Below are 18852 nucleotides of genomic sequence, written 5' to 3'. Positions count from 1 at the left end.
ACTTTTAGGCCATGACTGAGTTTCTTTCTCTTGACCTCCATATGTGAACCATATGTTACTTTTCCTGAGTTTGCAAATGTGCGGCAAGTGTATGTCTGACCTTGCTTGTGGCTTCCAAACACTGACTTGACACAAATATAGCTTAGGTAAAAACAGATTGCAAGGGGTAAAGATCAGCCGGCTTCTTAAAAAAGAAGAAGCGTGGATATAACTCATGTTTTAATATTAATATACTTCCACGAGATTATAGCAACAAAGACTTTACTTATGAGGTACAGTGGTGCCCCGCAAGACGAATGCCTCGCAAAACGGAAAACGCGCAAGACGAAAGGGTTTTTCGTTTTTTGCGTCGCTTCGCAAGACGATTTTCCCTATGGGCTTGCTTCGCAAGATGAAAACGTCTTGCGAGTTCGTTCACTTTTTTCCTAAAGCCGCTTGAAGAGGCGCAGTTGCGACGGACCGTGCTTCGCAAGACGAAAAGACTCGCGGAACGAATTAATTTCGTCTTGCGAGGCACCACTGTACAGTTTATTAAGCTGGTTCTTCAGGAAAGTTCAGGAAGCTGAAATAATAATGCATTAAGGAAAAGTTTTATTTTCCTGCCAATGTCTATTAAAATATTGCTAAGAGAATAACCTCATCTAGGTAAATAAAAAGAAGAAAGGAGAGTATAATTGTTTTTGGTTTTTTAAGACTAGACACAAACTTCAGTAGGTGCCAAATTAATAATTAGTTGAAATAATGTGGTTTTCCCCAATGTGTTTTTTTCAAGGGCAGTCTAGCTCTGTGAGTCTCCTGGCATTCCTTGAGAGACATTTCACTTGAAAACCAGAATTTTTGGCAGCTCTTGGTTGAAACAGGAACCTATATAGAACTATCGCCATTGAAGAAAATACATTGGCAATATGCATTGGGAATTTTTATTTGCTATAATATATTCTCTGTTTGAAATCAGTTTTTGACTATTCACTCCTTCATTGCTTGAAGCAATTTCTGTTTTTGCGCAGGGTGATTTTGGGGTGTTTATTGCACATATATCACCTGCCCTCTTTCACCAAAGATTTCTTGAAAGTTTTATTCTAAGACTTTACAAATTCTATCCTCTTTTTAAGAGGGGGGAACAGAGATCACCATGAAGTGACTGTGGCCTTGACGATGTCTCCTTGATTTAGTCCACAAGACTGTGTAATGCAGACAAGGTCACCTCTAACATGTTAAGTGTTGCTCTGCCTGTCTGGTCCATAAATTGATGGATTACCCTCTTTTTCTGTGTGACTTTGTTGGGAGAGCAAAGTTTCTATGTTGCAAGTGCATCACACAGAAATGTGGATCAGTCTTAAACGGAGCTATTTTCAAGCTGTGGAAACAGGTTACATGAAAGCGTGAAAGTTAGTGGGAACAGCTCCCTGTGTGATGTTTCGAGCCTGGTATACTGAGAAGGAGCATGACTCCGTTTTAAAAAAACCAGTCACCTTGATCCAACCCCATGGTTCAAAGAGTCCGATTCTGAAATGTGCTTCAGTCTTTTTGTTTCAGCCTTGTTTTGTGCATATGTAGCAGCTCACTGGGCGGAGTGGAGCCACAATGCCAATTTCTAGGCAGATGGCTACCTGTTGCCTACTGGTGGGGGGGAGAAGAGGAAGGGCAAAGCAGCGGGGAAGTTGGTGTGGTGCAAACGCAGGAGCGGAGCCAATTCTGGTGCACCTGCCGTTGCATTTGCACTGCACCAACTTTCCTGCTGCCTCACTCCTCCTTCTTTCCCTCTGGGTAAGCAAGAGTAACCCACCTGCCGGAAAGCTAGCAAAACCACTCTGCCACACCTGACGAGCTGCTTCTACGTTGAGTATCTCTGTGTGCCCCATAGTTTTCCTCCCCCTGCCTTGTTGCCACCTTCTGTCTGATCCTGTCCTCTTTGTCTTCAACTGTGAATACCATACTCCCTCTTCTGCCTGACTCCACTGCTAATGTACTTTTGCTTCTGTTTTAAGGAAAGAGCAGCAGCCTGAGCCGTCTCCAAGGTCTGTATGTTTTCAGAGAGTCCATCCCCATGCATTCTCACTACTATCTATCTCTCTCTCCCCCTTTCTCCGAGTTTCTGTTCCTTTGTGTCATGCGTGTTGATGCTCGTGGCGACAAGGAGCTGAGAGCCATTCAAATAAACATTGTAAACCTCCAACGTGCTTGCAATGATGAGACCGATGATGTCCGCATGCCTTGTAAATACCCGTAAAGATGGCCCCTTGATTATGTTTCCTTCTTTCCAATGGCAACACGCCATTTGACCGAGCGGAGTGTCTGGAGTGGGTTGCTGCGGCAGCATCAGAACCAAGGCTGAGATGTGGCATGTAGATCCATCAGCAATGGATTGAAAAACCTGGGAAAGAGCTGTTATCCCCATGTGGAAAAGGAAAGGGGCGGACGCAGTCTTAACACAGCCCCTTTCAACTTGCCTTTCCCGAATTGTGTGATAAAGAGGTGGTGGTCATTCTCCACGTTCCCTTCTCCCCTCACCTGTATTTCTGCCTTTCTTTTGGTCACGGCAGCAATGAAAGAAAGGATATTCATGTACCCGCCAACATTTGTCGCACATCATTGTTTTACAGCAAGTAGATCCCCACCGTGGCAGAGAGAGAGAGGAAAACGTACCAGCCCCTCTTTGTAGGGACAATTGGCTAGTAATGTAAAGGTTAAGGGACCCCTGACCATTAGGTCCAGTTGGGACCGACTCTTGGGTTGCGGCGCTCATCTTGCTTTATTGGCCGAGGGAGCCAGCATACAGCTTCCGGGTCATGTGGCCAGCATGACTAAGCCGCTTCTGGCGAACCAGAGCAGCACATGGAAAGGCCATTTACCTTCCCGCCAGAGTGGTATCTATTTATCTACTTGCACTTTGATGTGCTTTTGAACTGCTAGGTTGGCAGGAGCAGGGACTGAGCAACGGGAGCTCACCCCGTCGTGGGGATTCGAACTGCCGACCTTCTGATTGGCAAGTCCTAGGCTCTGTGGTTTAACCCACAGTGCCACCTGCAGGTCAATAAAAAACAATGTACATTCCCCATAGCGCTTAAAAACACACGCCTTTGGATTTCCATATTTACATTCTGATTGTGGAAGCTGGGGCTCACTGCGTTGCCGAGGGTCAGGCATGATGCTGCTCCTCTGTTGGCTTCAGTCACACCTGGCACCTGAGCATCTCCTGGTGCAGCTGTGCTGGTAAGGATAACTGATGCTGGCAGCAGTGCTCTGCTGCTACTTCTGTAGCACTGATGGAGGGTGGAGGAAGCAAGGATTGCCTCCCTGCTAGTAACCTTTAGGGTTAGGGACCAAGCAGAGGTGGTGCCATCATCTCCATAGCAAAGTCAGGTAGAGGAGTTTTCTACTTGTCAGGCTTGCAGAAGGGCACTTTAGTTGCTGTGATTGCAACCAATGTTGATTTATAGGTTCTGCGAGTGTTAGATCTGTCAAATCACCAAAGTCCATAGATCAAGGGTAGGCAACATGGTGGCCTCCATAAGGGGTTCAGTTCCCATCACGCTTGAACCGTGACTGTGCTGGCAGGGGCTGATGGGAGTTGTCGCCTGGAAACCACATTGTAGCTTATTTACAATGTTTTCAGATTTGATTCTCAATCCAGAAAGCTAGTGTTCTGCCAGGCAGATATCTACAGGTTGAAAGTGTGCTTTGGTTTTAACACAGCTCCGTGCACAATAGCAACTGACATGATGTTGAAGAGGAAAGTCCATTTTGTAGGTTCATCTGATGGGTGCCATATATGTTGAGCTTTGAGACATAACATTGTTCCCACATGAGATGTTAACACTGTACTCCATTTCTTTACTTTGCAAATCTTGCAATAGCTCCTAAATGGTTAGTCTTGCAGGAACTGTGTAGTTCTGGGTTCCTATGGTGCTGGTACAGATTATAATCCTGAATATTTTGTGTGGCATTCAACTAATTTTTTCTTAGACCCTCTGAAATTCATGGACCTAACTCAGTCATTAATTTCAATGGGTCTACTTTGAGGAAAGCTTAGTTAAATATCGCTCTTAGCTACTGACTCTGGTTAGAGATTTTGTTCAGTTCTGTTTTTTTTTTTATAAAATTTTTTATTGGTTTTTCCACATATAATATAAAACAGTACAAAAGACAAACACAAACAAACAAACATATAAACATGTATAATTTCATAGATTTTTTCATGTACCCAATTTCAGCGACTTCCCCATGCCCCCCTTTTCTGCATCTCTATTTTAAACTTTTTTTCCAGCAACCCCTGATCCAAATTATTATTAATTCCTTTCCTTAACCTCTTTCTTAGAGATTTTGTTCAGTTCTGATGTAGGATTTTGGAACACAGGTAAAACTGCAGCAAAAACCCAGCTAATTGGTTGGTTAGTTACCTGAGTTTAGAATCTCTGGGAATACTAAATATTTGTACAACTGTTAGGAGAGAACAGTTTCAGAAAAATCTGTGGGCCTTACTAGATGTTATGTGAGTGTATCAACCTGTGTTTCTCCAGCAATGTTTAGTTAAAAGAAATTCAGGGTATTGTTGCACTGGGTTCATGGTTTTCCCTTTCCTGCTCTGATTCATTGGTTTCATTCAGGGGTGGGGGAACTGAACCTGACAATATGACACCATGCACCCCCCCAGACATTATGAGGGAAACTTAGTCTGTGTTAATGTCTAGGTTGGCTTTCTGACACAGACATTCAATATTTGCAGGTGATTTAATAATTTCAAGCAACACTTTGCGACAGATGCCTGTATGTTCCAGCTACAAGCCTAGCACGGTGACAAGTTCATTCATTTATTAGCTGTATATCTTTCAGTTCCTCCGAAGAGTTTATGCGTCTTCCTCCCCAACCCCTTTATACTAACAAGATTCAGTTGCTCATCTCAAAATTGGCAGAACAATCCAAGCCCAGGATCTGCTGTGCTGGAGGAAGCTTGGGTGATGTCCTTCTGCCCTAGCCTTGCCCAGCTCTGCTGGCCTCCACTGTTGGAAGAACTCCACCATTGGTGGAGAAGCTCTTCTAACAAGAAGCATGCAATGTGCTTGCTGAAATGTTGGGTGGAAGCTACCACCAGGGACATTCCTGTTGGCACTAGCCAACAGAAACACCCTGACCTGGGGGATGAGGGACTGCACAAGCACAGGATCCAGAAAATCCACCCCTCATGTGACAACAATGGACCCAATTCAGGCTTCTTAACTGCTCCCTTTCTGCCCTAGTGGCGGGGTTGTGGACATCCCACTCGCCTTTTTTGCACAAGTGGGATTCCCCAGTGAGTTAGCAACCTGGGGCAAGTTAAGCATAGAAAACCGCTGTTGTCAATGTGCCAGGCTGAGCTTGTGGGTGGATGCGCTTCAGACAGCTCCTAGGGATGGTAGAGCTATTCCCTGACCTACCTTTTTCCAGTCTGGTAGTTTTTGTGCTTTATTTATTGACTGCGGATTTATCTCACCTTTCCTCCAAGAAGTCTAGCTTCCTCCTCTCCTCTTTCCTCTGTTGTCCTCTCATGAACCCTGTGAGAGAGGCCAGGCCAAGAGGAATTGACCAGCCCAGGGCCATCCAGTGACTGACTAGGCATTTGGACCCAGGTTTCCTCCATCCAAGTGTGCGTCATGAATTCCGCTCATATTGATCTGAAGGAGACCCCAGTGTGTAGTTAGCAGATTAAAAACATTAAAACGTTGCAGGATTCCAAAAAACCAAACCAAAACAAAAAAATAGACCAGAGGCAATCAGTTCTTCATCCAGCAGAGTTTATTACTACTGAAGGCAAATGAGCATAATGGTCACAAATCCATACATTTTCAGGAGCGGCAGAGTCCATAAGAAATCCAGTTGCAGCAGATTTAACTTAAACTTAAAAAAGGTAAAGGGACCTCTGACCATTAGGTCGAGTCGTGGCCAACTCTGGGGTTGTGGTGCTCATCTTACTTTACTGGCTGAGGGAGCCGGCGTACAGCTTCTGGGTCATGTGGCCAGCATGACTAAGCCGCTTCTGGCGAACGATAGCAGCACACGGAAACGCCGTTTACCTTCCTGCCAGAGTGGTACCTATTTATCTACTTGCACTTTGACGTGCTTTCGAACTGCTAGGTTGGCAGGAGCAGGGACCGAGCAACAGGAGCTCACCCCGTCACGGGGATTTGAACCGCCGACCTTCTGACTGGCAAGTCCTAGGCTCTGTGGTTTAACCCACAGCGCCACCCACGTACCAAACTTAAACTTACAATAAGACTAAAACCTTAACACTAAGCATACTATGTACAGAACCCCACACCAGAAGGAAAGAGAGACAGAAAGTGAAACCCAGGCTCCTTCTGGCCTATTATTATAGTCTGCCAACCTAAAAGCAACATGTCAGGCTAATAATTTGATTACAACACTTTATATAGCTTCTAAATTGTATCTTATTCATATATTTAGCAGTGAACATTCTGAAAGAAATTGCTGCTCCAGAGGCAGTAGCAGGACAGTCCTTCCTAGATAACTGACTGTTTCAAACTTTGTTCCTCAGCAAATAAGAGGTCTGAGAAGGTACATAAGTTGCAAATGGTTCAGCTTTCACTGATTCAGTGAATAAGTCGTGTATATAACCAGGTGCATCTGTGCTGTGGTTGGGACTTTATACTTAATTTGGAAGGCATGTTGAACTTGAATTATTCTCCGTTTGATACACCATCCAAAAATGGGAAATTTGCTTAAGTTACATTAGTTGGTGTTACCTTGTATAAATTGTATGCCACTTGACTTTGAATGAAGATACAATTTAGTAATCAATTTACAATTTAGTAAAGTGTTATAATCAAATTATTAGTGTGACGTGTTGCTTTAATGTTGCCAGATTTTCCTGTTCGCAACACAGGGGATCTTTGCTGCCTATTATTCTAGTCAGCATAACCTTGAGTGAAAGAGATAACAGAACCAGTTTAAACCAGCTGTACTCAGCTTCTCTGAAGGAATAACCAAAACATCAGGAACCTTCTGCTTGTTTCTAGGCAGAACAGAAGCTTGCTTGTTAGCTAGAAACTTCCAGCTTGCACCAGCTTGTATCACACAGAGAATCTTCCAGAACCGTCTTGAATCGAACAGAATAGAAAAGATCTCTACGCTTTAAACCAGTACTTTCTGTACCATTTTTTTTTTTTTGCAAATTGACCATGTGGCATTCTGTCCATTAGCTCACACACACACTCTCAACCCCCTGTGCTCACCATATAGTGCAGGGGGCGGCAAAGTTTTTGTGGCTTGGGCTGGTTCACGGTCCCACAGATGGCACGGTTGGCCGGAGTGCACGTACATGCGCGCACGCATGCGCAAATGCTATTTCTGGCACGGAAGAGGTATGCGCAGCTTCCCATTGGCTGCAGGAGCTTCTTGCAGCCAATGGGAAGCCGGCCAGCATTGCGGAAGGTGGTCCCTGCTCTGCTCTGTGCCGGTTTAGAGCGGCACATGGGAGCTAACTGAGCGGGCGGCGGGGGTCCATGGGCTGGTTAAACGACCCCCATGGGCCGCTTGTGGCCCATGCGCCTTAGGTTGCCAACCCCTGATATAGTGCTAATAAGAAAGCAAACAACAGGCGTGTCCTTGCCTTTCTTCATATCCCAATGGGTATGATAGCTAAAGGTAAAGGGACCCCTGACCATTAGGTCCAGCCGTGACTGACTCTGGGGTTGCGGCGCTCATCTCGCTTTATTGGCTGAGGGAGCCGGCGTACAGCTTCCGGATCATGTGGCCAGCATGACTAAGCCGTTTCTGGCCAACCACAGCAGCGTACGGAAACGCCGTTTACCTTCCTGCCAGAGTGGTACCTATTTATCTACTTGCACTTTGATGTGCTTTTGAACTACTAGGTGGGCAGGAGCTGGGACCAAGCAACGGGAGCTCACCCCGTCACGGGGATTCGAAACGTGACGGGGTGAGCTCCCGTTGCTCGGTCCCTGCTCCTGCCAACCTATGATAACAGGTGACAAAGGGCTTTGCTTCTTAATTCCGAGCACAATTCAAAGTGTTGGTGCTGGCCTTTAAAGCCCTAAACGGCCTCGGTCCTGTATACCTGATGGAGTGTCTCCACCCCCATCATTCAATCCAGACACTGAGGTCCAGTGCTGAGGGCCTTCTGGTGGTTCCCTCACTGCAAGAAGCAAAGCTACAGGGAACCAGGCAGAGGGCCTTCTCGGTAGTGGCGCCCGCCCTGTGGAAAGCCCTCCCTTCAGATGTGAAGGAAATAAGCAGCTATGTTCTCTTTAAAAGACATCTGAAGGCAGCCCTGTTTAGGGAAGTTTTTAATATTTAATGCTGTGTTGTTTTTAACACTTGATTGGGAGCCGCCCAGAGTGGCTGGGGAAACTCAGCCAGATGGGGTATAAATAATAAATTATTATTATTATTATTATTATTATTATTATTATTATTATTATTAACCTTGCCATTTGATTACTTCATGCACAGGGAGCTTGTCACTCTAGGAGTGCTTGAAAATGTCCACCCAGGTGGTTTTCCTTTATAGCAAGGGTCCCAACCCGCAGACTGTGGGCTTTATGCAGCCCCCAAGCTCTTTCTATGTGGTCCCAAAGTTGCTTGGCTGCTGCTGTCACGCTCCTGGCTCCCCGCAGACTTGCACTGTTCCTCATGGCCCCAAGCAGCACCATCTACAGCGGCTCTCCTCTCCCTTTCCTATCATTTCCTGAAGAAATGCACCAGAGTCATTGTTTCTTCTGGTCTCACCACTATCCTGGTGCCATCTGAGATCTTGCGAGAGCCGCTCAGAGCCCAGTAAGCAAATCTGACAGCTTAAAAGCTCTTTCCATGCTGGGAAAACCCTGTGCAAAAAAATAATAATAAAGAGCTTTTAAGCTCTCTACCTTCTGTGCCTTTTATTTGTATGATTTCAACCGGCCGACCTACAAATGCATAAAGTTGAAATCGCACATGTTAAATGCGTACAAGGTGTGATTGCACTGTATGTTTGAAAATGGATTTAGTTCAGGTTAGCATTTCTTCATTGGTCTTTGACCTTAATCACATTAGTAAAGGTAAAGGTAAAAGGACCCCTGACCATTAGGTCCAGTTGTGACCGGCTCCGGGGTTGCGGCGCTCATCTCGCTTTATTGGCCGAGGGAGCCGGCGTACAGCTTCTGGGTCATGTGGCTAGCATGACTAAGCCACTTCTGGCGAACCAGAGCAGTGCACGGAAATTCCATTTACCTTCCTGCCGGAGTGGTACCTATTTATCTACTTGCACTTTGATGTGCTTTCGAACTGCTAGGTTGGCAGGAGCAGGGACTGAGCAACGGGAGCTCACCCTGTTGCGGGGATTCGAACCGCCGACCTTCTGATCGGCAAGTCCTAGGCTCTGTGGTTTAACCCACAGTGCCACCCACGTCCTAATCACATTAGTACCATATTCCAAAAACAGTGCATGGTAGTCTACTTGGAGTAGACCCATTGAAGTCAATGGACTTAATTAACTCAAGACAGGTAGAGAATGTACAGAATCTTAGCACTCACCCACTCCAAATAGAAAGTTCTACTTCTGTGCTCCTGAAGTGATATGATCACATATAAATTGAATTCATGATATAGGCAGAATGCTAAGATTTCCCTTGCCCTATTTTGAGAAATTGCTGGGGGCAGAATGGACTCCACTTATCTTTCAGTGCAGGGTCAGCCCTCCTGTGAGGCGAGATGAGGCAGCCGCCTTAGGCGGCAGGATCCACAGATGCAGCAGATCCCCATATAGATCTTTTTTTCCTCCCATCTTCCCGATGTAGATCTTCACTCACCCTTTCTTCCTTGGTGGTGAGAGGGGTGCCATTTTGCAGTTTGCCTCAGGTGCCTAAATGTCTTGGGCTGGCTATTCTTCAGTGTATGTTAGTTTCCTTTTCCCCATCCATTTCAATAGGGGCAGATTGCTTTCAGCGCAGGGGTTGCCAACATGGTGCCGTCCAGATGTTAGTGGACTACAACTCCCATCATCCCCAGCCGGCATGGTTGGTAGTCAGGGATGATGGGAGTTGTAGTCCAACAGCTTCTAGAAGTACGCTATGTCAGCTAACCCCAGCTTAGTAAATCAAATGCAATTTAAATTAATAATAATTAAAAATTGTGTGTGGGGGAGATGAAACACCATAGGGCAACTGACCCTGTCCCCGCCAAATTGGTGATAATCTGAGGTAGTTTGGGTTTGCTGAAAAAGTTCTAGAATCATTTCAAATGGCAGTCTCATCAGCATAGGAAAATTAATAGGAATACGTGGGGTTGTGAGAGAATTCTGGTTCCTGGCAGGGGATGCTGTAGATTAAGGTTTTAACCATTCCCCCCAAAGATTGGGGGCAGAAGGAGCTGTGGATGGACTTGTGGTCGGGCTGTTGATGAAAACGTCAACTGACAGAGGCAGCCCTTCTGTTTGTTTTTAAACCCCTCATCCTATTGGGGATGCCTGCAGGAGACTTGCGGAATCTGTGTCTGTTAGTCTGGCCCTGTGCCAGAAAACCCCTAGCCTACTGTATTTGACGAGTGGTCTTGTTCTTTCAAGAAGAGACACCTATGGTGCTTTGCCAGGAAAACGGAGCCGGGTGTTTTCGAGAAAGAGAGGGCGGATTCCGTTTGAACTTGCAGCGGAGGTTGCCGAGCAGAAGGAGCGATGCTCAGCATCCCTTCTGCTACTGGAACGGAAGCGTTGCGCTGCCAAGTTCAAGTCACCCTTCCTCCCTGCCCCCTCCCCAGCGCAAGCCAAAGAGGCTACCCCCTTCTGCATTTTAAATGTGGCCGAGAGGTTGCTAATGGTACTGAGCCGGGCTCTCAGGATGTGTCCTCTTGACTTATTAAAACAGCTCATTTGGGGTGGAAAAGAAGAGAAAAGAAGGTGGCTCGTTGGGCCAAACCAGATGTTGTAAGAGACATAGATCACTTCTTTCCTCTTTCGTGGGGTGGCGGTGTGCTTTGCATCTTTGCGACCCTGGAGGAGGGAGGTGTAAAGCACAGTGACATCACACCAGACATTTGAACCACACCTTTCCACAGAGAGAAGGAGCAACAGTGGCAGAGCTGTGGCAGCTCTCGGTCATGTATAGTGGCTCATGCATAAATGCACCTGCTCATTTGATTGATAGCGCAATGAGCACCTCTGCCTTGTTCTTTTCTGTGGGAGAAATTCACACCTTTTAGGCCTAGTGCTTTTCTCTTGCTTTAAAACATTGGAGAAAAGATGTCAAATGCAAGCGAAAAACGCCAATAATTGATATTTAGAAGGGGCAAATAAAAATGGCAAAATAAGAGCAGAGATGGAATACATAATTCAGTTGAATTCAGCGGGAAGCCATCTCCCTTAAGTTTTGCTAGCCGAATAAGTAGATCTTTGCAAGCATTGGGAAATGGTGATAATTAATATCTGGGAGGAACTGCAGAATTCAAAGTAACTTGAGAATAAATCCTGACAATATAGATTTAAAGAAAAGGGAAAGTATCTCTGCTTCTCCCTCCAATGCGTTGGGAGGTGGAGAAAGTGCCATTTTTTTAGCAAGCATGGAAAATGGCAGGATTAATATTTGGGAGGTGGGAAATTACAATGAAAATTTCCCTGATTGATTTGAGAAACATTTTCAAGGGCTCCTTGTTCCATTAGAGATTCTGCGGCCGAGGAAGACATTTCTGATGCAGAAGGGACTGTTTGTAGAGTTCTTTTTTTTATTGCAAAGCTGTCCCCAAGCCACACTTTTATTGTGCTTTGCTTTTGACAGAAAATGAAACAAAAACCCCCCCATCCTGGCTCCATAATATCCCCAATGAATGTGTCCCTTTCCACATCACTTTCTGCAGTTGATCAAAGTTTCCTGTTTGGCATGAGCCCTCTGGTCTAATTTCTCTACTCTCCCCTCATTTCCAGTAAAAGCAATCCGTCCAGAAAGTCTCTTTGTGGATGCTGCTCAGGAAACTCTAGGTACCACGGGAATCGCTTTGCACTGAACTAATCCAAAGCTGCACGGCTCATCCTCTCTCTTTTCTGTCTCTTTCTTTCCCCTGCTGCCTTCTGTTCTGACCACTCATCTGCTTAATAGAGGTGCAAAGGGAGGCCCTCCAGAATGACGGCCAGCCAACATCGCCTGCTTCTGTGTTTCCCCAATGAGACCAAGTGCAGAAACCGCAAGGTGTAATCTTGCCTTAGTCAGAGTCTTTCTTAGCAAGCTAATGAGGTTAATAGTGACAAAAGAGACCGGGTATTCGGGGAAAACACTACCCTGGAAAATAAAACAAACCCTGAAAAACAACAACACCGAACCCGCTCTAACCACTCACAACTTGGGGTCTCCCAGTTTATTATTAAATAATTTGAATTTGGAAGTACGTACATTGATTGTATTGTAAACCCACTGGGCTGAATAAATGTGAATGGGCTTCTCCTTCAAAGCTGTGGATTAGTGGCATTTGAAAACATAACATGGCTTTTCCAGCACTTCTACTATGCAGTCACAGACCACTAATCTTCCGCACATTGTAGCTATAAGACCCCTAACTGCCTAACTGCAAGTACCACTGAGCAAGATTTGGGCATTGATGGAGAGTGGGAACTCAGATGACTGAATCCCAGATTCCAGTTCCTGCAGCATCTCTTATCCGTCTGTCTCTGCGACAGTTAAATCAGCTTGAAAGACTTTGCGGCCATGTGTCTACTCTTAGGCCTATTAAACTACTAATTCTTCCCTCTGCATGCTTTGGACTCATCTTTTATTTTTTGCACTTAAGTGTGGACTTGGCCAGTGCAAGGCTGATTTAGAATGCCACAGGATGCTTGCGAAATGTGATTGATGTTTGTCAATTGCAAAATGTGATCTGTTTGTCCGTTTTTGGAATCCAATCCAGCTCCTAAACCCATCAGTCTTTCGTTTCTAAGATGCCAGAGCTCTGTTAAGTATCCCACCATTCAGAGGCAAGAGGCTACCACCACAATCCTATGTATTGAATACATTGGACTTACTCCCAAGTAAATAGGTACTGAATTGCAACCTGCATTAGGAAGATAAGCTTGGGTTCACAACTTGGGTTGTATGGTGCTTAGGGTTACATTGCACGCAGTATGATTACTAGAATCATTTCCCACAGTATCTTCGAATATTCAGGATAAAATTGTGGTTTTTAAGAGTTGTGATAAGCTACAGTAATATGCTGGTATTTTGGAATTAGTCCTCCTGAAGGAAACTGACAATACTAGCTGTTGGCAAGAGCAAAAAGAAAAATCAGATAGTGCATTTCTCCCCTGCTCCAAAATGCAAGTAAAATTCAGGGGAATTCTTAGTAGAGTGATGGTAAAAAGAGAACTAAAATGTTCCCTGAGATGTTGTGCAGAGAGATGCAGCCCTATGAAAGAGATTTTGCAAGAAAGTGAAATTGAAAGTAGCCAACATTTTATATTATGTAAAGCATTTCAGAGCCAAGAGCAAAATTCATTTGCTGTGCACTTTGAGCAGATCTCGAAGGCATGATTTATATATGTATATATAAACCTAGCAGGAGCAATGCCATCCATGTTGCATCTTTTCCCTCAGCTTCGCTTAATCCTTGAGGTGTTGTCATATTGTGCATTTTCCTACACACACACGCACACACACACACCCTTAAATGACAGCCAGCCACTGATGTGTAGAAGGAAATATGCAATATGACAACGTCCTGAAAAATGTTTGGCAAAATGTTGTTTCGCCCTAATATTGGCTGGAGCAGGATACCGGAAGGTGCCAGAAGCTTTTGCACTTAATGGTTCATCTTTTAAATACATCATTTAGGGTAAAGGTAAAGGGACCAATAGGTCCAGTTGTGACTGACTCTGCGGTTGCGGTGCTCATCTCGTTTTACTGGCCAAGGGAGCTGGCGTACAGCTTCCGGGTCATGTGGCCAGCATGACTAAGCCGCTTCTGGCGAACCAGAGCAGCACACGGATACGCCGTTTACCTTCCTGCCAGAGCAGTACCTATTTAACTACTTGCACTTTGACGTGCATTCGAACTGCTAGGTGGGCAGGAGCAGGGACCGAGCAACGGGAGCTCACTCCGTTGCAGGGATTCGAACCACCGACCTTCTGATCGGCAAGTCCTAGGCTCTGCTGTTTAACCCACAGCGCCACCCGGTAGCAACACACTAAAGCACACTAAAGCATAGATCCTGCATAGATTTCCTCTCCCTTTCCTTATGTCAGGGATGGGGAGACTTTTTCAGCTTAAGGGCTTCATATTCTTCTATGAAACCTTCTGAGGGCCTCATGACAGTAAGTTGGGGCCACAGGCAAAAGAGGATGGGCCAATGTAAATGTTCCCTTTGCACAGTAGTTTAGTTTCTGCAGACCCTTTTTGCAGACCCTCCAAGTGACCCTATTTTCTGGGGACATTCCTGGATTTACAGAAGCCATCCCGGTTTCTGATTTGATACCAGAATGTCCCACTTTTCCTTAGGACATCCCTATTTTCATTGGAGAAATGTTGGAGGGTATGGAGTTATGCAGGGCAGATTTAGATTTGATGAGGCCCTAAGCTACTGAAGATAATGGGGCCCTTTATATGTCTAGCTGTCTTTTGTCAGCAACAAATTGTCACTGTTTTTTGTTGAATATATGCTATATGGTAATTTATGGACCTAATAGATATCTAAAGCCATTTGCACATGCAGAATGTAGGCACCCTATATATAGAAATGAGCAAACCAGTGATATTTTAGGGAGCAGGCTAGCAGGCGGGGCCCATGACTTACATCATAGGAACCTACACAATACAAAACACTGATGCTGTATGTAGGTTTTATTTGTTTTGTTTTTTATCTTATATTTTGGAAATGTACATCCAGGTTTTCTTCTTTAATTTTTTTGCCCCCCCCCAAGAGAGCGGGGCCCTAAGCTATAGCTTGTTTAGCTTTTACGTAAATTCATCACTGCCTGTCACTCAGCCAGATTGCCAGTTGCGTCGCTAGGATGAGACACAACATCGCCCAAGTGACGTCAGCGAGCATTTCAAATATTCTGATTATTTCTGCTTTTAGATATTTTTATTTATTGACTTGATTTTTTTGGGGGGGGCAGCTGCTCCCTGCCTCCCAGGCTACACCCATGGTGGGCTTGAGCCACACATTGGGTAAAAGATTTCTGCAATTCAGGGGGCTGGACTAGATGACCCTTGCGGTCCCTTCCAGTTCTAGGATTCTGTGACTTTGTATAGATGGAGCCATGCTCCTGAATCAGCTGCAAAGGCCTGCCATTGCCCCACCTCCTTTCCGGTTCCGAACTTCACTTGTTCCCCTGTAGAAATTTCCCTGCATGTTGCAGCTGCTTGATTTGGGAAACAGGTCCCTGGCTGAAGGAAAACCTTAACACAGCGGGGGTGGGGGGTGGGTCTGCCTCTGTCCTTAGAGACTTGTTTGTTTTCCATTACACCAGGAGGTTTGTGTGGGGGGAAAAAGTTCCTTTTCATTATGAGTAATGGGCTTTCAGGGACTGCGTTTCAGTGCATTAGCAGTTCCCCATAATTAATGTAAGATTTTATTTTAAAAGCATAACCAAGCACAGTGAGAGGTTACTAAACAATTCCTGAAGGGAAAGGCGGGCAGCTGCAGAAATAAAAGCCTCTGTAAGACTCGCTTCAGGAAAGACCTGGGTTTTATTTCTATTTATTTATTTAATATTTTATTTATTTTTGAAAAGTGTTCATCAAAAATGTTAACATATTTATTTATTTATTTATTATTTCCCCGCTCTTGAAGGGGGAAAAAAAAGGCTTACAGAGCAGCTTGCAGATATCAATAAAAAAGACCGTCCCTGCCTTCAGGCGACACAAAAAGAAAAGGGGAGGAGGAGGGCGGAGGAACAAAGCAAGCTCTGGGATTAGGTCTTTGCTATATAGGGTTCTTGTAGCGATCAGCTGAGATGGAGAGTTCAAGGACAGGAGGAGTTGCTGGTCAATCACCTGAGCTGACGGAGACCTCCTGTGGTCTCACCTCTTCCTCTTCAGCAGCCTTATGGAAGCGGGTCCTGCTAGGTGAAAGCGAGGAAGGAGCCTGATCAATATATAATGAAAGCCTTGTCTCTTGTCCGGTCAGCAATGAAGCAGCAGCAGCGATGAAACGTGAGAGCTTCAATTTCTGGATTTTGGCTCTAGCCTGGCCCCCGAGAAAGAGAGTGTGACAGCATCACCTCCAGCATCTTCAAGCCTCTGGGCAGAGATGCGGTACTTCTAAGTATCATGGCTAGTAACCACCAGGAAACATCCTATGTGAATTTATTCTGTCTTTTCAGGAAAGGCTTTCATGCTGGTGAACTGTTTAGCACTTAATGTGGTGGTGGTGGGAGGTTAAATAACAGCACAGCTGAATTCTCTGATGCACATAACTCTGGGATTCAATGTTCAGCAATGTAACGTGGGAAATCTGACCCAGAAACCCTTGATGATGTGATTGTGCACAGGTAGCCTACTTTTTATATGCAGGAAAGCAGATGTTATCAACGTAAAATAGACTGGCGGATGTTGGTGGAGGTGGGGGAACAGGAAGAAAAAGCAGCATTCAGAAAAGTTGGCATACAGGAAGATTTGGATATCCTAGGCACCAGGCGAAAATGTTCCTCTTTGGGCCTTTGGCTGACTAATATTCTATAGCCTTTTAAATGTGTCTGTGGGAAGGGTGGCGGTTATAGTTTCGCTGTTTTGCTCCACTTGTTTTCATGTTTTTATCTTGTATTTTATTCTGTGAGCCGCCCTGAGATCTCACGATGAAGGGCTGTATATAAATAAATACAATAACCGTCCTAAAAGATCAAGCTTAAAAAATGCCCCTAAATACCTTTGAACCAGGTAGGGCAAAGCCATCCGACAGAATGCATGCGTAAAATGCTATGCAAGATGGCTGCCTCCTCCTTGGCCGTGACACAGAACTTTGCATGATGGGTAATGAGGCCAGTTGCCCACTTTCTAAGGTCTTCTTCTCCCACTTCACAAAGCAAGTGAGAAAATCAGGAAGGTTTCGAGTCTTGCATCCACATCGTGTTAGCCTGGTTGTTCGATCCAGGCTCTCTAGACTTTGATATTGACAGAAGTGGTTTCTGTCAGGTATATCTCGGAAGAGTCTTTCTTCACTATCCCCCTCAGACAAGGATCAAGGTCCAGATTTTGAATAGTTGAACCTTACCCCCGTTCCCCTGTGTACAACAGCTACCATACCCCACCGCTTTGTGCCTTTCCATTTGCCCCTGACAGACCCTCACATCCCAAGACCACTTTCTGTTTACTTGTCCATTTCTCATTGACGCTCCTCGATTAACGACCCTCTACTTCATCTCCATCCATCGCCATGGAAACCTTCCCCGAAATTCCTTTTTTCCGAACCGGTCTAGTGTTTTAAAAGCCACATCTCACTGCCGCCGCTTCAGCCGCCGCTGCTTTGAAAGACAAATCGATTTTGAATGGCTGAAGGGGAGCCGCCGTGGTGTTTTTGGAGTGACTTCCCCTTGCTTGTCTCCCCCCCTCCCCTTTTTTCTTTTTTTTTTTTGGTCTCTTGTCTTGGTTTGTCTCTGTGCGCAGTCAAAAGGTCAGCTTGAAAGATCGTGTCTTCTCCAGCCCTCGAGGTGCGGCCACAAAAGGTAAAGGTTCTCCTCAGGCCCAGGGGATACGGAGGTCCCCTAGTGCAGACCAGAGCATTGAAGACAGTCCCAGCAAAGTGCCCAAGAGCTGGAGCTTCGGAGACAGGAGCCGAGCAAGGCAGGCTTTCCGCATGAAGGGAACCGCATCCCGTCAAAATTCAGAAGGTGAGGCAGCTCAGGATGGTGTGATTTATCATGAGTTCATTCTTTGCATTTATAAGCCAGCCATGCTTCATCATCATCATCATTTTATTTGTATGCTGCCTTTCCATAGTTGAAACCCTGCTCAAAATGGCTTACAACATGACAAGATCTAGATAATTACAAACATAACAAATGTCATAAGCAATAAATAAAGGTAAAGGTAAAGGGACCCCTGACCATTAGGTCCAGTCGTGGCCGACTCCAGTGGAGATGTGGGCATGCTATTACCATTAGCAGAGCATCAGCTGTAGGTATTTGGCATTACGAAAGTTTCTTTATTTACAGCAGTTCAAAACAACAAACACGGCTGAGTGTGAGCAGCAGCATTCACACATGTCCTCTCCGTCCGAAAGCAGAGAACAAAGAGAGAAAGTACAAAAGCACACAGAACGGAAGTACAGTGTCTGAGTTCCGTTCTCATGCTCCTGTCACTATGGAATGTAAACAGTGGATCACGAGATCCAACAGCAATGAGAGAATGATATTACTAACACTCTCAGCCTCTCTGATGTGTTTCAAAAGAAAGCAGAGCAAGACGTTTGGCACCAGCTTGGCTGCAGGAGTTGCTGGAAGGAGGCGTACAAGGCCCCATCCAACTGTCTTAGGAACTCCTCTTCAGATTTTTGTAAGGTTTACTCCTTAGCCCTTTCTTCTCCTGAAGATATCCTGCAAGGCAGTGGGTAGCGATTACTGCCAGCATGCAGCCCTTGACCAATTATCCCTGAGGCAACGCTTGTTTTGCAATGTGATTTAATTGGAAGGGATGTATTTTTTTTTTTAATGCTGTAAGCCAGCCTGCAGATTTTTTAAAAATAAATTATTATTAGAAACTTAAACGAAACCTATTATCCAAAAATATTGCATCCTTAATTCCCCCCATTTTCCTCCCTCCCCCCACCCTCCCATAAACGACCCCCCCGACTCCCCTCAGTTCCAATCTTTGGTTTCTCTGTGAATACTGTTCTCTGCATGTTACAAAATTGTATAAAGCCTTAAATTGTCTAACTGATTATTGTCAATAA

The 18852-nt window shown here is 45.2% G+C and overlaps 1 protein-coding gene across 7 annotated transcripts in view; it reads left to right on the top strand.

Moving 5' to 3' along the window:
- KCNQ2 (potassium voltage-gated channel subfamily Q member 2) overlaps window positions 1–18852 on the top strand; it is a 154034-nt gene that overhangs the window by 106895 nt on the left and 28287 nt on the right. For 4 of the 7 annotated variants that reach the window (XM_053394497.1, XM_053394496.1, XM_053394500.1 and 1 more), the window contains 2 exons: window positions 1989–2018; window positions 17568–17791. In XM_053394497.1, coding sequence (XP_053250472.1) covers window positions 1989–2018; window positions 17568–17791 — 254 coding nt within the window. Of the gene's footprint in view, window positions 1–1988; window positions 2019–11902; window positions 11957–17567; window positions 17792–18852 lie in introns of all 7 variants that reach the window. The other 3 variants (XM_053394495.1, XM_053394494.1, XM_053394498.1) reach the window with 1 other exon arrangement.

The sequence above is a fragment of the Podarcis raffonei genome, chromosome 6 (genome assembly GCF_027172205.1).
Source record: "Podarcis raffonei isolate rPodRaf1 chromosome 6, rPodRaf1.pri, whole genome shotgun sequence".
Taxonomy (NCBI): domain Eukaryota; kingdom Metazoa; phylum Chordata; class Lepidosauria; order Squamata; family Lacertidae; genus Podarcis; species Podarcis raffonei.
This window is presented reverse-complemented; position numbering and strand designations above follow the sequence as displayed.